The following is a 17891-nucleotide window of genomic DNA, read 5'->3' as shown; positions in this document are numbered from 1 at the left end:
CTTGTTAGCACTCTTCAGGCACTCCACAGACTCCCAAAGACCAATCAAAGCCATCTTGTCCATCCTTTCCATATAGACTCGAAAGTGCTCTCGGTATGAAGGATTGGCCAAAATTTCTTCAAACTGAAGAATCTGAAGAAAAGAAAAACAAGTGTAAAACTTAGGAAAATAACCGACTGGCACTCAACAGCAGCTCTTCATCATTGATGCACACTACTCAGGCAACAAAACTAAGTTTCTGAGGTGAACTTCCCAAGAACTTGAAGTCTTCCCCCTACCTGCCCACAGGTTTTAGCTGTATACACACAGAAAACAAACCAGAAAAAGACAACTGAAGTGGTTTGCTCATCTGCTCTGAAAGATTTACATTCTTTCTTTGCTGCTTACAAGTCAAAATACCAATTCTGTGGATTTGGAGAAAGGCCAATGTAAGCCACCACCCCTTAATTTTAAGGAAGAACAATGAGCTTTCTTCCCAAACGTGAAGTCAACTCCCCAGTTTTCATGCCTAAAAGCAACACCTATCAACCCAATGGGAGGTTTGTACATGCAACAATTCGGTTTCAAAGTGACATTCTTAGGCAAGTCTGTCTTCAGAAGGCCCAGAATAATCCCAAAATGCCTTTTCCTCACATCATTACATGAACAATACTTCAATTACTCACAGACACTAAATCTCAAATTAATGTCTTCTCAAAAACATTTCTTCCAAGATGTTCTTTTAAATTTTGAACACTCATTTCAAACATGCAGATACATTTACCACAGACCCCAGTTTCTCACTGTATTCCTAAAACATTTGTGTTCATCAACATTATTTTGAAGTCACATTAAAATATACAACGTAAAATATGTAACAAACACAGCACAACCCAAGCAGCTCATCTCATTTCTTGGCATCACATTCAACTGGTCAGCTTCTGCATCACACATCCCCTGCAACACGAACCTTTTTCAGATAAAACTATGTTCTTTTTTCCGAGCCCAAAGGCTTTGTTCAATCTTGCATTAGAATTCATACAAGTTAATATTTATAAAATAAATAATTTATGTTTCCAACAGATTCAAACTACTCTGAGTAATTCCTTCATATTACTCTGACCAGTACTTACCATCCCCTATGTACATGCCATCTGTACTTTATAACAGCAATTATTTTACATTTTATTCTAAAATAAAAAAGACTTCTCAAATGTCTATCCCCTTTGTCTAATTATTATTTTTTTCCTATGTTGTCAGGAGAATATTTTTTATCTACCTGAATGTTCACATTGCATAAGGTAACACTTTAGATCAACCACAATGTAGATTTAGAGTATTTTGCTTCCAGGGTTAAAAAAAAAAAAAAAAAAAAAAAGTGTCAACTTGGAAGTTATGCTTTTTATTTCAGCACAGCATCCTGGTGCACTGAGACTCAGCATCTGATCCAGTCTAATAAATGAGATGATAATGTCTTTTCTCAACTTCTGCTAAGAACTTGTGTTAAGGCACAGCATTACTCCTTGACATAACACATCCATTCAGAGGACAGTAAAGGAGTTCTTGCAATTGCTTTGCCTACTACAGTCAGGAATTATTTTAATCCCCTTGTCTCCAAACATAAAGCAAGGTCTAACTCCTTGCCTTTACCTCTCAAGCTTCTTCCCATTTCTTACGGGGAAAATCTCCTCAATTGATGTGCCCACAGAGCACTATGCATCCCAGAAACACATGGACTAAATTCAACTGCACAGACCTTCTACAGTTAGAGAAGTGTTGTTTCTTAAAAACAATATTAAAGAAAAAAAAAAAGTGAGTATAAAGAATTTACAAGATAAACGCATCTACCCTGCTACCAGATATGGTTCAACATTTTCTTTCCAAAAGGTATGACTACATTGCAAAGGTCTGAGGTGACATTTAAAGTCATTCATGAAATTAAATTGCCAAAACCGCAACATCCAACATTCCCATGAGGCAGAGGAGCCAAGCTGAAAGAGGGCCAATCTATTTTTTGCTTGATTCAAACAAACAGCAGCACCAGCAGTTTCCACACCACAGGCCATACAGCTTCGAGGTGTATCTCAATTACATTTTGTTACCCTGGCAGCTAGGGTGTTAGGTGGCCAGCTCCATTCAACAGTGATGACAGAAATTGAGAAGCCATTATCCCTTTCTCCTCCTCTACTATTCTTGTGAATCCAGGCCTTTCCCTTCTTTGATGAAAACTCCTGAAAACAAAGCATTTCGCCAGCAAAGTAAACAGATCTTCCCATATTGAACAAAATGAATATTTTGCACATCTCATGGCCACCAACCAACTGGCATCTCTTTCTTTGTAAAGAAAAGCTTGTCCCTGAACCCTGGGGCTAATGAATCTTAGCTTCTTGTGACTTTACATTTCACAGTTAAGACATTTTGGTCCTGAACAAGATAAATTCCAAGAGAGATTAAGATATAAATAATTTCTCTAACGTGGGTCTTCCAATAGCTAGTAATGCAATTCAGGCCATGTATCAACATAACTCTCTGGAAAAGCCATGCATTTTCCTAAGCTTAACATCTGAGACCCAAACCACTGATTCAAATTTAAGAAAAATTGTTTGCTGAAGTCAAGCTGCACATTCACGTGCCCAATTACTGATACAAGTCATTTTTTTTAATAAGCCAAGCTAAAGAAGGCTCTTTAAAAACTGTAGCCAGCTATTTTTGGCTGAAACAGCTCCTCCAAATTTTGAGCAGCGTTTAAATAAATTCTGTTGGTCTCAGTTGAAAAGCTCATTTTCATCTTCAAAGTTCCTCAGTGGTAGTCATGTGCCATTCCTCCTCTGCATCCTTCACCATACCAATACCATCTGGACTTGGCTTGCTCTGAGCTTAAGAGCTCTTCAGGTACATGAATAAAACAAACATCTGTCCTTCAGAGTTCACTCCTTGAACATCCTCCCTGAACAACACAGAGACAGATTTGCTGAAACCAGGCTTACTGTAATAACAGAGAATGTCAGTCTGTGAAAAAGAGGAACATAGAGATGGCAATTCAGACTAGTCTGTGGTTTAGCTGTTTTTGCTGTACATCATTGTACTCTATACTTCACTCTACAATTACCTTAAAGGAGGCTTAAAGTGATGGCACACGCCATCGCTTTTTGAGTGAGAGGTCACCGTGGTCTCTTCGCCTACCTTGGTAGGACCTTGGTATCCCCACAGAGGCTGCCAGCAAGGAGGACAGTTAACAAACAACGCTTCTTAAAAGCATCTGTGAGTAAGTGCTGGGCAGGGAGCAAGGTAAATGCAGCCATCCCTTCCCTACCCCAGGGCTCACTGCACAGGCATCCCATGGTACTGAAAGTGCTGGCACCTAACAGTGCTCTAACTCAATCTTCTGCATAGTTACCTTGCAAACTATTTTAACAAAACGTAAAAAAATGCACAGAAGAGCATTTATACATCTTTTTCCCACAGAAATGAAACCTCACAAACTCTTTTTAGGCCTTTGCTTGTTTTAAAGCTAGATTACTCTGCAATTACCAAATAGATTACAAATGTTGGACTACAAACCTTATTAAGAGGTCAGTGATAGCAAAGACAAAAGACTTGTTCAGGTTTGAAGCTGTAAGACATCCTAAGATGCATACGATCAAGGAAGGATTCTGCAGGATAGTCTTCCTTCTCTGATTTAAAGACCAAGATCCCGTGCTACTTTGCTATCCTCAGTGACTGATTTATGACTCGGTATTATCCTGGATTAGAGTACGAAGCATTAAACTATGTTGGCACACGCACGTGCATTAGGGCATGTGTGCACCCTCAAATCTAATAGCCAGTTAGCAGATACAATCTTAGAATTACCAGCCTCAGCAGCAACCCTTTGAGTCCTTTTAACTCAAGAGCAGTTTCTGCGTTGGTGGAAAAACAGCAGCTTTACAGCAGCCACATCCATTCCCTGCTCCAGCAGCAAAGTAACTAACATGCCACAGCTGGTGAAAGGCTTTGCCAAGTACTTGGAAGGGGTTAGAAATGTATTTTCCAGCAGGTGTTTTGACCAGCATCCCCAACAAAGCAAACAGAACAATTTTGTTCCTGGACCTCTAAAGTACAGAGACTTGGTCTTGGCAGCTCCCTCAAGTCTTTCACTGGCTGGACAGTCACAACACCTCTCTGGAGATGAACATAAACCAACTATTTAATTTGGAAGGGCTCATTTATGCACCAGTTATGGCACAGATGCAGTGTACCATATTCCTGTGCAACAGACTGCGTTCCCATTCACTACAACCACATTTGCATATAATGAGTAACTCTAGCAGCTGATAACTGCTCCACAGAGTCGGATCAGGGGAATTCTGCTTCACATCGCAGAGAAAATCTGATCAATCACCAGTTAAGTCGGCATTTGTCCAAGGACTGTGGTGGCAGCAGGCTCTTCTGCAGGAGTTTCAGCCTAGTCCTTGACGGCAGAGTTAGGAACACAGACTGCCTCTGCCTCAGAAAGCTTTCAGATGGTTTCTGGGTGGAATTTTCCTCGCTATTTCACAGCTAGTCAAGGATCAGATCGCTCAGAGCTCCTTTTACCACTGATGGTTCACAGAATGGCTACACTAAGGAGATACTGCAGCTCCACACATTGAGCATCACAGATGCTGTGGTTTGGATGTTGTACAGAACACAACAGACCAAACAAATCATTTGCTAAATGAACACAGACAAGAAGAACTCAATTAACTTACTGCAGTACTGTGCAGGTACAGTTTCCAAGAAAAAGAACTAAAACTGCACTGACCAGGAGCAGATTAGAAGAGATGATTTATATTTTACACTAATTAAAACTGCATTTTTTTCTGGAAGCAAATCTGACACCCAGGGCAGAGTATAAATCAGTATCAGAGCTAATGATGGAAATCAGATTCAGATGGTAGCTGGGTTTGTTTGTGGTTTTTGTTTGTTTGTTTGTTTGTTTTGTTAACATTTGGTTATAATTTACACATTAAGGATAACGAGCTAATTGAAACACGCAAAATCTATGCAATCCCAAGACTTTTACATACTTATCGAAGAGAAAACCAACACTGTTTTTCAATTACCTTTTGCTGTAAAAGGAATTAAAAAAATATTTCAAATCACATCTTTTTTGTTTCTTTAATCTGTAACTGGAGAACGCTGACAGCTCCAAATAATCCATCTCCAAATTTAAGACCACAATGAGAACACACATTAAAGACTTACCAGCAATGCTATTACTGCCCTGCAACCACAAGGGGAAGCTTTCCATAGGATGCAGAAATGCAACCAAAACACACGGTTAGGCCACTAGTCCATTTGTCCTTTGCTCAATTAGTACCAAAAATTCCCCAAAGTTACTAATGCATTCAAACTTCTGTACAACACTTCGATAAAATAATAATCCAAACCCACTATCAGTAAATGCCTGTTTCTGACCTATTTCATATACGTTAAAAAAAGGCAAACTTGCAGTTTCTGCTGCACAAGCTGGCTACTCTGCAGGTTAAGCACTGGCCTAACAGCAAGCTGGCACACCCAGACTCCAAAGAGCAGTGATTGTCCTCCAGCAGCAGCATATCCACATTAGCTTATCTCCTAAACCCTTTTTGCTGTGAAAAGCCCAAGTATTTGATCAATACTGCCCACGTAGAAGGGGTCAGCATCAAAAGTATCACTGGCAGCCTTGAAGAGCTCAGACAGCAGCTGCTGGAAAACAGGCAGTGGATTGGAAGAAATGACAGTGGAGAAAGCCTCCCTTCCACAGCCAAGCCCTGGGCTTTCCTCTGTGCTCAGAGAAGGCCATTGTGGCCTCTGTCTCTCAACCAGCCACCTTGAGCCTCTTTCCTCATCCCACAGAGTTGGGAATAAAAGAATAAAGAAGCAAATTCCCTATTTACTACTTTGGGAGGTTCTAGGGTTTCTTTATAGAAACACATCCAAACCTCAGAGCAGCACTAGATCCAGATCCCATAATTTCCACCACCAGTACAGTGAACGCCCCTACTCAATGCAGCTTTATTACCCAACCCTGAACAATCGTTTGTCACCATATATCTACCCTGGAAGGTACGTAACATCTCAGCAGGCACTGAAAGGTGTCTACACGGTAGCATAAGCAGCCCATGCAGTTCTGCCACATGCTTCTCTTTGTCCTTTTCTCATTGGCACTACTGGCTACATTCAACTTGAGGAAACAGATCCAGGCTGCCTCGGCACAATGTATGGCATGCCATCTGAGGTCGTGCTTTAAGGACAAATGAAAGGGGGAGGGAGCAGGGAAACAGCTCTCTTTCAGGTCACACAACAAAAAGAACATAAATATTGAGAAACACAAGAAAAAGTACAGAGATGTGTGCCACTAAGTTACAATTATTATAAGGATGTAACAAAACTGAAAGATCCCTACATAAAGAAATAACTTTTTTTTTCTACCTATACAAAAAAGATAAAATCTTCTAATTGGAATACACAAATTGTTGTGCTTTGCCCAAAGGGGACAGAGTAAATTACACAAGGAAGCAACTAAACAAAGTTTAGCACGGACAATTAGCCATGATTTTATTTTTGTAGCTGCTGACTAATACAACAGCAGTTATGTTTTTTTCAATCCCAGAGTAGAGTGATGTGGAGAATCAGCATTCAGTCAACAGCTCTAACAGAGCTGTTCTGCAGTGACTGCCCTTAATTTTGCCAGTTGCCTTCCAGAAGTAAGTGTTTGCTTTTGAGTAACTCAGTATTACAAAACCTACAGGTATTTCCTACAGTAAATACAAGGAGGCAAAGAAACATTGCACATATGTCGGCAATCTTTTTAGAAAGAAAGTTGCTACCCTGACCTTATCAACTCCCTGTGTGCAATATGCCTGCAAAATTACACACGCTTATAAGCCACCCAATCCTTTGTGAAGTTCCACATTTAGCAATATTCCACCCCGAACCATCAGTAGTCTTCCCAGGCACTACAGTGTTTATTTCCCAAGATAAATAAAATATGCAGCAATTAATTTACACTTGGCTCCAGGGGGAAAGGAGGTTAATGACGGTGGGGTTAATACAAACTAACATGTTTACAATGACCTTCAGACAACATAAATGTTATTCAGTTCATACCTTCTGACTCTGAGGGGCACCACCTTCATCAGAAACGCCATCTTCCTGTTGATCATAAGCAGGCCCTCCCAGGAGCCTTATTCTCTTCTCACATTGCTTCTTTGCCACTGTCAGCTGATTAATATACCTCTTCACGTTGCGAGCTCTCAGCAGGTCAGCTTTCATTGCTGCAGTTTCTTTTCCTTTTGAATCTGAGAATACAGCAAACCAAAGACCATCTTTTGTAACAAAAACATCTTCTTACCAACGCCTCTGCGACCTGCCTGATCACTGTATTTGTCATTCAGGAATCAACTGTGCACGTGAGTACAGATGTTGTAAAGTCTGTGTTTGAAATGAGGATGATTTTGAAATATTCTCCTGTGATACCTCAAGCGCTTATATAAAACAGTTCAGGAAAAAATCCATATTCAAATGTCCATTGAATGCTGATTCCCCTCCAGCTCTCTTGCCATAGCTTGTTACAAGACACAGATCTAAAAGTTACTACAGGTTGTAATTGCATTAGGATGTTACCTGCAGCCATAGTGGAGCTGATAGTTTACGTACCTCACTGAATGAACATAACATTGACTACTTAGAGTCATTAGAGACTGGACTCAGTTTGCTCCAGCCCAGCATTTCATATTCCCATGCACCTGATTTGTAAATCTGAATTTCTTGAGCTTGATGCGAACAGTACAACAACCAAACTCTCCCTCAGGTAACATCTACTGAAGCCCAATCAAAATAGTGAGATGGCTAAGAAAAATCGTACCACGCCACAGCAAGACTGAACAATAATGTGAAGTAGTAAAGTACATGAGAAAGACAAACAGCTGAATAAGACTTGGTAATAAAAGGTATGATGATTGTATACTCTACATTCCAGCTTCGTTAGTTATTCAATAGGGCCTTAAAAAAAAATAAAGGAGTAGATAAAGCAGATAAAATCCTAGTATGTTGAAATCATGCCTGTTTTGTATCTGCAGGGTGAAATTGATTCATGTTTCTACACTAATTTTATTATACTTTTGTTCAATGAAAAAAATCCCACTTTTGCAGACTGCAACTAGAGCTCTGTAGCAAAGTACCTGGCTTGTACTCAGTGCAGGATTAATTGACTGCTCAGAGATAAATGATAGAGATCTATTCTACGTTTTAAAACACCAAGCACCAGTAAAACAATGGGGATGAAAACAGCATTCCATTTCCAGGACACTTGCTGGAAAAGAACAACTGTGCAGCTAGGTTTGTGAATGCATACATAGCAAAAGGAAATCTCTTTGGTATGACTTCAAACAGGTATTTGAAATACATTTCTAATACACTGAGGTATCTTTCAAGATTCTTTGCAACCTTTTATTTTCCCCTTGAAGCCATATATAAATACTGCATGTGACTCAAATTTTTTCACTCATATACTGAAGGACAACTCAAGGTATATGGAGCTTCCTGAATGTAATATGAACACAGATATCCTCCCAAAACCTTTTAATGTATTTTTAATCTTACTTTATTCGCTGCATGTATTCGTGTATGTTGGTATGGAAGCTTCCTGATTCAAGGACTGTTAGTGTTTTATTGGATAAGTATCATTTGCATCTGAGCTGCCATGTAATAGTGAACTACAGAGATAATATTCACTGAAGCAAAAGATAAAATGAGTTTACCGTGAAAAAAAATAAGCCATCTGTTTTCCTGGCATGTTATCTCCACAGGGAAGTCAATAGAGCATTTAATTTAGTGTTTCAGTTCCCTGACCAGAGGTACCAGTATTACTGAGAGAAAAGGAAAGGCAAGGAAACAAAAGGCAGGGAAAGACTGTAAGTACAAAACAGCTCTCCCCCTCAATGTAAAATATTGAAGATTAATACAAATACGTGAACAGCAGTTTAGAGTAGAAGATGAAGATCAAACACTTCCCCTCCTGTACCTGACTCCAAGGTGGTTTCTGTAAGTTCACACTTCTCAGAATAGGTTAAATACTTTGGGTTCAAAATACATTCATACAGACAAGTGTAGATCTGACACCAAAACACTTTGCCCAGATCTGTCTCACCTCTCCTTGCAGCTATGATGCCGATACGGTACATACACCCACACACTCGTCTCCTCTGTCTGAGCTGGGCTAATACATCTTGCTCCCTTATTCCTCTGCAGCCATAGCTATTACTCCGCAGAGCTGACTGATTGCTGGGGCTTGAAAACCCACACTTTCCAAAGGTTCGGAGTTGTAAATAAACAAATAAATAAATAATAAAACATGCAGAAGTCATCGTGTCTACTTCACTTTAAGTCTTATCATCCTGTGATTGCAGAAGGTGTCCAGGAAAGATTAACAAGCCCTACGCCCCAACTGCTTCCTGTGATTAATTACTTTCTTCGCAAAGATCCTTGAAAAACATCTTTACACCCATAAAGAGCCACTCCACGTCAGAAACACGTGGGGCAGAGAGATGAAGATCGCTCTGCCAGCCTGCTCCTGCGCCAGGAACAAAGGGGACTGCCTGGTCACCACAAGAGCCTGGCAGTGAAGTCCCTTCGCAAATAAAAACCAGGAGGCTCATGAGTAGCATTCCTGCCAATACTGTGCTAACATGCTGCAGAACAAGAGAGACGGGCTGGATGCACAATAAACACTGAACATGACTTCCCTGTTCCACAGCAGGAAAATAAGCTAGCAGAAATCAGAAGGCACAGTTTCGTGTAAGCTGGGGAAGGCCAGGAACATCATTGCTCATCTTTTGGTATTTCAAGGTTTTTGAAAATTCTCCGATTTTCATATCTAAACTGTTGTGTTTTGTTTTGTTTTTGTTTTTTTTTCATATTAAGCCCTACCAAAATGCATTTTAAGCTATAAAGCCAACTTTATTTTTAATGTATTCTTTCCTGACCCCATCACCAAAGTACTGAAGTACAAATAAGACCCTTTTTGCCATTTCTGAGAATCAGTATATAAGCTGTTCTCTACATTCACGTACCATTGCATAAGCCAAATAAAACCGGAATGTTACAGAAGAGGCTTGCATTTACTTGCATACCCTTCAGTAAACACCAACAAAGGAAAGAGGAACAGCTACATACTACTAAGACAGACACTGTTCCATCACTGTGTAAAGATAGGAAATGCATCCTTTGAACACATATTTTTTTAACCACACTTTACAGCTTTTGGATAGGCCATTTTTCAGTATTTCACTGACGGCCTTCCTTTCAGAAGCACAACCTGCAAAGAACAAGAAGCAAGGTTCACATTCTTCCTCCCTGTATAATTCAGCTGACACTGGAAAATATTAAAAATACAAATGGTCCAAGGTTCAGACTCCTTCCAGTAAGTTTAGGTCTCTCCTGTACGTGGGGGCCCAGAACTGGACAAAGGTACTCTAGGTGCAGCCTCACCAGTGCTGAGTAGAGGATTTGCTCCACACGTACATGCAAGCACAACTGCAGCTCTTTCAACACTGCCAACACGCTATGCAAAAATAATTGTGTATGCATGTTTATTCTTGTGTGGAGGATGGGGGTGGTGGGAAGTCATCTAGGTTTGTCATAATTAAGTTGGATGGCACCTGTAATGAACTGGAATGTGGAAGTATCCATTTTACTTCATTCTAAATTATCACCTTGACAAAACCCACACATCACAACCCACTCAACAAAGTTAGTTTGGAATCTGTTTCTAAAAGAAAAGTCTCTTTCTACAGCTGATCTTTCAGAGCTACAGTTCACAAAAAGTCTACCCCCAGACAGCTCTGTTTCTGTACAGGTCTTCAGCTCCACTTACAGAAGCAAATATCTAGATGTATAGTGGGAATGCTCAGCAGGAGAAATCTACTATAACACAGCAGACTTCTTCCTACAGGAATGGCCGCTTATTCAATCTGTCTCACAACCCCTGCTTGAAAAGGAACAATTTTCTCAACAGGAATGTCCTGTGGTCAATTACAGTGCGGTGCCTAAAAAACAGTTCTATCCCATCATCCAAGGATGGTTGCTGCTCATGCTGTCACATAAAAAGTGGAGGGCAAAGAAAAGTAGAGGGTAAGTCAAATAACTCCACTCAGTGTTGGCAACAGTCTGGTGTGATGTTTGCTCGGTTTTGGCCTAAGACAAGTACATGACTTTAAGAGGTTTTGTCTGGTTTCTGTTTTTGTGTTGTTATTGCTACTGTTTTAAAAAGCATCTAGTGAAAAGGGGTCCCTGTAGGATCCTGTAATACAGCATCAGTGAGAGAAGAAACAAAGATCCGTCTGCTGAACATTAGAACTAGTGTAATTACATTACAACAAACATCAAACTACTGCAGCAACTTATTTTTGTAGTTAATTCATGATTGTTATTGAAACTTTTTCTTCTGAAAAATTAAGAGCTGGTCTACATTTCAGAAGCTCAAGCCCTCTCCTGCGCATGCCACAATTGCCTACAGATTGATCCTCTTAAAAAAAAACAGCTTTACTAGAATACGGTAAAAGAATTTTCAGATAAGCATTTGTAGTATTTCGTAACATTAAAGATGCAGCTTTTTTTAAAAAAAAAAAAAAAAATCCTAAAATTTAGCTCAAATTTGATTTGGTACTTCCAAGAGATCAATCCTTATCAAAAGACAAGGTGAAGAGAGGGTTGAGTTTTTGTTTTTCAGAAGCTATTTTTCTTCCAACCAGAGCACAGTCGGATTGTACAAAAGAGCACAGTCCAAAAATATCACTAGGCAGAAACAAGGATGAGTGAAAAGCAAGCCTCCTCCTCCAGTCACTGCTGGAATGACCCTGACAGTTTTAGAAGAAGGTATGTAGAAAGTCAGTTAGAAGAAATAAAGCAGATGCCTGTATGCTAAAAGATTCAGCAGTTTTGGGCAAGTGTAAATGAGGGAGGTAGTGCAGTGCCAGCATGCAAGATAACAGCTTCTATTTACAGTGGCCTGCACAACTCCAAAAATAAACTGTCAACACCTCTGCAAACATTAATGCTACACGTGGTTTCTTATCATTCGGCTTTAGCAATGACCAAAAGCAATTCTCATGGACACAGAAGTTATATCATCCATCCACAACAGGCATCATACTCATAACCCCTCACATTATTTTGTCTCAACCTTTTAAGACATTTGACTCTCTCAGGGAGTCAAATGCAAAACTTACTGCTTAAAATGAATCAGATGCTTTTGTACGTTTTCCTTTGCTCTTCTAGGCTCACATGCCAGAAGACTCAAGAGATAGAAATCTGAAAAGAAAAAAGACCCTATAACATGCCATTTTTCACTAGAAGACAATGATGTTCAGAAGTATTTAAAGGACTTTTTGCTCATATTAGAGGGCTTTAACAGCTTTACCAGTCTGTAACCCAGCCCTCAGGCTACTCACCCTTAAATAATATACAGCTGATCTTTTTTATAAACTAAAATTTTTTTGGTTAGTTTCAAGAGACTTAACTATGTCTCCTCACTCAACATCATGGGTACACACTACTGCTCAGGCACACTTGCTAGTCATGCACTTGCACAGCATCAGCTTTATTTGGATAGTAGCTAAGCACTCACTGCTGCAGAGTACTGGCTGCTCATGCTACACTACCTGCTTCACATGGTTGTTGCTGTACCTTTTCCTATGAAAAGCACTGCCCCAGGAAAGTCCCATGCCTCAAACTGATGGCAGTCAAGGCAATGTTTTTGTACATATTATGCTATACTTGCTCTACTCTTGCACTCTGACACAGGATAGCAGGCTGGGCAGAGCCTGTTGTGGAGTGGAGGTCAACACCCAGGCTACACTCTCACAACACAATTTTGCCATCAGCAAATGGGAATAGATTGTAAGACTATCTATCACCAGGATGGAATGAAAGCCAAGAGATGTCCATGACACGAAAGGCTGATTTACTAGTAGGAAAGGGGAGATGCTCATACACTGACCACCCACACTTACACAATTTACACATATTCAGCAGGTATCGAGGGAACAGATTTTTAAAAAGGAAAATGGGACTGTGCAAACACTTTCATTTTGCATAAAGCTTCTGTTTAGTTATTCACCATGAAACCTAGCTGTTGCAGGATAGTGGTATGATGTGGCATTAAGAAAGGCAAATACAAAATGGTGACATTATTTTTGTGGTGGTGTATTCTAGAAGCGTTCAAACATCTTTTGTAATCCGCACAGAGGTGTGTTAGCTCTCTGTATGTGTATTTTTATTTTCAAGGAAGGCAGCACAGCTTTTTTTTTTCCTTAAACTTTTCTTCCTAAAATTCAGATTCATTATCACATCAGGAAAAATGTTCCTATCTCCTTCAAGAAAAAACAAGACACAAAAACCCTTCAGGATTAGATTTTAGCCTGCTACAGATTGATGGTTCCTCTTACAGTTTACTATACAGAAACTGAGACTAAAAATTTTGGTAGATGAAAGCCCTAGTGGAGAAACTGAAAGATGAGAAATCTGCCTTAAATGTGTGTGAATTATAATAGGACTGTATTGTAGGACAGTGCTGAACATAATGTTCAACATATATCAAACAAAACAGATCACCACTTTCTTCAGGCACACTATTTATAGAAAGGTTCTTTTGGAAGGGACCTTCAAAGACCATTGAGTCCAACTGCCTGACCACTTCAGGGCTAACCAAAAGTTAAAGAATATTATTAAGGGCATCATCCACATGCCTTCTGAACACTGACAAGGCATGGAGCATCAACCACCTCACTAGGAAGCTTGTTCCAGTGTTTAACCACCCCCACAGTAGAGAAATTTTTCCTAATATCTCACAGTCTAATATCCAGTGTTGAATAATTATTAGGTGTTTAATAAATAAAATGACTAACCTCTATAGCCCCGCTAGCTAAAACAGCCAGCAGCAGTCATCTGTCATCAGCTGAGCTCTTAAATCACATACAAGTCTGCCACAGGACTAAACTATAATGAAAGTCAATGCCCAAACACAACACTTCAGTGCATCAGCTACTGAAATTTTACCTGTATTTAAAAAAGAAAAAATCCAAAAGAAAATTCAAGAGGCCATAAAAATGCAGAACCATCTTCACCACAGAATAAAAGAAACTAGGTCTACTCTGGCAGAATGAATAGCACTAGCCTTTTCATATCCATCCTGGAGAGTCAGGCACTTGTAGCTTCAGAAAAACCTCTTCTGTTCACAGTTTAGAACAGTGGATAGTTGAGTGGATAAACTCCAGTGAGACAGAGAAGAGCATCAGTAATTAATTGTAGGAACCTAAACTGCATAAAAATATTCCCTAAATCAATTCTTGTCACAACAAAGACTAATGATAGCACAAATGGAAATATAGGCTTAGCAAGATTGATTGCTTTTGTTAACTCTACTCAGTTAACTTCCATTTCATTTTATTATTTTATGAAGCCAACTTTCCATTAAATTAACTTTCTTCTAAAAAACGTCAGTATTTCTCTTTCTGTAATGTACGCTTGAGCAAAAACTGTTTACTTTTACCTCAGTTTGGCAAGCCAATATATCCTAAAGGAACATATATCTAGTTCTATTTTAGGATGTACAAGAAACATGTATCAGCATTGACAAACCCTGTACTTTCAGAAATTTAAGCACCAAAATAAAGTACCAAACTCTTCAGACTGAAAATTAGTGTGCCCCCCACCAATAAGGGGTGCTTATTTTCTCTGTTTCAGCATTTTTTATTACACCTGAATCACTTCCAAAAGTGTGACATAAAGAACTAAAAGCAAGACCTTTTAGATGTGTTTACAAGCAAATCAACTTATATTGACCATTGCTTTTTATAATGGTTTTGTATACCTTAAATTATCTGTCCAAGCAAAAATTTGGTTTGATACTTTTGCCATCAATATAATCTGTTGAAAACATACCACAGTTCCGATACATTGTGAGAAATATATCACAAAAATGAGTATATAAACTAAACGTAAGTACAAATGTAAAATGCAAGTGCTTGTGTATTTCAAAAGGCAGCAGTTGCCAAAATAGTGCAGAAGGATTTAAGAGCACTCTGTGTTACAACACAAAAACATAATACAAGGAAGAGTCAAAATAAAGTCTGACTGACAATTATGCTGCATCATTCCTTATTCTGTGTTTTGAAAGGAGAATAGACAGACTTCAGAAAATGAATTGTATTAAAAAGAAAGATTCTTAGCATAAGAATCTGCAGTGCCAGAAATCCAAGATGCAGAATGTTCTGAAAATAAAAGCATCACATATGACCTTTCGATTCAATCCATCAGCTTAGCTGAAGGTAGTGGTGGGAGGGGTGGGGGAAAAATACTTACACCACAGGAGTGTGGAGAAGAATCAGACAAATGAAACAGAACTGAAATACTAAAAGCATAGCATTCTTCAAATCTGTCCCAAAATCCCCCACAAACTGATTGCATATGTATTTCTGGAGTTCAAATAGATTTCCAAAATGAAAACAACAGATGTGACCAGTACCAAAATGGATTCTTACCTTTCTGCTTCTTCACTTGGGGAAAATTGCTGATTGTGGTTGCCTGAACTATTTCCACTACAATCTGATACCTAGTTTTAAAAACAGTAGGGGATAAGGGCACAGGAGGAAGAGAGAAGAAAAAAAAAAAAAAACATCCTGTTAATATTTTATTAATTTATTTATTTTTACAATGTGTTCTTCAAAGTACAGCATACTTAAGAATCCATAAAATACAAAACACCTCATCTGGAAACTGAGCCATTTCGCAGTACATATGCAGTCGAGAAGCAGTGCACACAGAGTAGAGCAGGGAAAAAGCTTGTCTTGAATGGAAAACTTCTAGCTAATAATAATAGTGCCCCCTTCTCTTAACTGCTGCCACAGTACAGCTAATACCATTCAGCGAACACAACGTGAAGGCATGCTCCTGAACACAAGAAGGAAATCTAAATGTCCTGTAGGAAACTAGGATGGGGATTCAGTTCAAGACCAACGAGCTGTCTGTTAAGGTCCCACCTAACGCATGCAATGAACACACGGCACAAATGTGACTTTGGGTCGCCAGACCACCACCCTCTCTCCCTGCAGGTTTGCTCTGAATATCTAGCTGCCACTCACCCCACGATGCTGGGTGAGTAAACAGCTTTGGAGTTTTTAAATGTCATGGGTTAATTTTACTTTCAAAAAGTGAGCAGTATATGACAAACTCGACCAGTCACAGGCCCACGTGCACATTACTGCTAACTTCCCACTCTGATCTCCTCCCTCTGTTCTTTGTCTTGTTCATTTCTTTCCCTCATATCTTGAGTAAAAGATGATGTGCTACACCAGAGATAATGGTCTCTTGCCATGAATCATATAGCGACCTTTGGCTGCTATACTAATAAATAACTGATAAAATATATAATGCTGAAATTTAAAGCAGAATGAAAACTATCTACTATTTATTTCCTTATTGCTATTTACTCTGTGATGTTAACTCATCAAGTCTCATCTCCAGTCTTCTGATAGCCAAGTGAATTTGTTTCATACCCCTTGAATTCAGCTTTTCTTCCTCATTTGTAGCAGCCTTCCAATTTATCCATGCTAACTTAAATCAGAGGGGAAATGAAGGTGAAATTTCACCATACAACTCTCTTGAAAGAAATAGGGACAACATGTTTTGTGGAAACTTGATTAAAAAAAAGGATTAAACTCTGCCTCACTTCATGACAACAATTAAGTTAAACATTAGAAGGGGGGGATTTGAATGAAGTTCGTAGATAACCATACAGCATTCCCTTGTACTCATTTGGAAAATACAAAAACCAAAGACAAATTTTCAAAAAGCAAAGGTATAAATGAAAAAAATTACAAAACAGCTCCTCAAAAAACTCAGCAAATGACTTCTTATGAAAACAGACATCAGCTCTCCAAATGTTCCTTATAAGAATAGAAGGGATGTTACCACAGATAGAGAAAAATTCTGATAAGGGCTTAAACTACCAAAATTTAGAGGCCCAGTAAAGACATTAAAGAGCTGTGAATTCAAAATGGTCTCCAAATTAATGATAAATAGTTATTGTATCACTTAAATAAGTTCCAAAAACAAAATCCATGCAAGCAATGCAGAAAATCAACGCAGTATTTCTTCAAGGCAATGCTTCCAACCAAGAAGAGAAAATAAGATTCAGAAAATCCTGGTACTGTTGATAGCTGTTTAGGGCAAGCCATTTGCAAGGCAGAAAGCTGGCACACCTGTTTACAAGGACGTCCACCACACACAGCCTCCCACTCCTTTCTGATCTCCTGGCCACAAAACCCTTCACTCATAGGTTCATCGTGATTCTAGTAGGTTTCTGAGAATTCTTCCCTATACCAATAACAAATACCTGGTTCCGATCACAAGAGATTAGCAAAACTCTGCTAATGAAATCAGCCTGAAAAGATGCCTGCTGGGACTCCTGTGCTGTAACGTCACCTGCACATATTAGAGGGCACCCAGGAGCTTGAGCTCACAGACTGTTTGATCCAACAACACATTTTATGTTTATTTTACTAAATAGGCAGTAATTAAATCCATCTTTAAAGATAAAGCATGGCAGGGATGTTTGAAAGAAATATTGAGTTTCCCAGCAACTGTAGAGCCTTGGGATAAATTTCCTCAAGGCTAAGCCTACACAGAAAATTGTTCCTACTTAAATCTGTTCTTTATCAAGATGTTACGTGGCAACATTAGGAGTAATAGAAAGAGGCTGAACATTCATAAATGCCATGTACCAGCTTAGAACAGGTGCTGAAAAATGATTTTCAAGTAAAACCAGGAAAGAGAATTTTTGATCAATAGAATACCATTACCCAGAATAGACAGGTTTCCCAGTTAGATACTAAGTACAATGTGCCAGT

General features: G+C 39.1%; 1 protein-coding gene across 3 annotated transcripts in view; it reads right to left on the bottom strand.

The window, feature by feature from the left end:
* SNX25 (sorting nexin 25) overlaps window positions 1-17891 on the bottom strand; it is an 80090-nt gene that overhangs the window by 28160 nt on the left and 34039 nt on the right. For all 3 annotated transcript variants that reach the window (XM_084519182.1, XM_084519183.1, XM_084519184.1), the window contains exons 6-8: window positions 15525-15595; window positions 7093-7283; window positions 1-132 (exon numbers count right to left, since the gene is read on the bottom strand). In XM_084519182.1, coding sequence (XP_084375308.1) covers window positions 1-132; window positions 7093-7283; window positions 15525-15595 — 394 coding nt within the window. The remainder of the gene's footprint in view (window positions 133-7092; window positions 7284-15524; window positions 15596-17891) is intronic.

This window comes from Aythya ferina (assembly GCF_964211825.1).
Source record: "Aythya ferina genome assembly, chromosome: 4".
In the NCBI taxonomy this organism is placed as follows: domain Eukaryota; kingdom Metazoa; phylum Chordata; class Aves; order Anseriformes; family Anatidae; genus Aythya; species Aythya ferina.
This window is presented reverse-complemented; position numbering and strand designations above follow the sequence as displayed.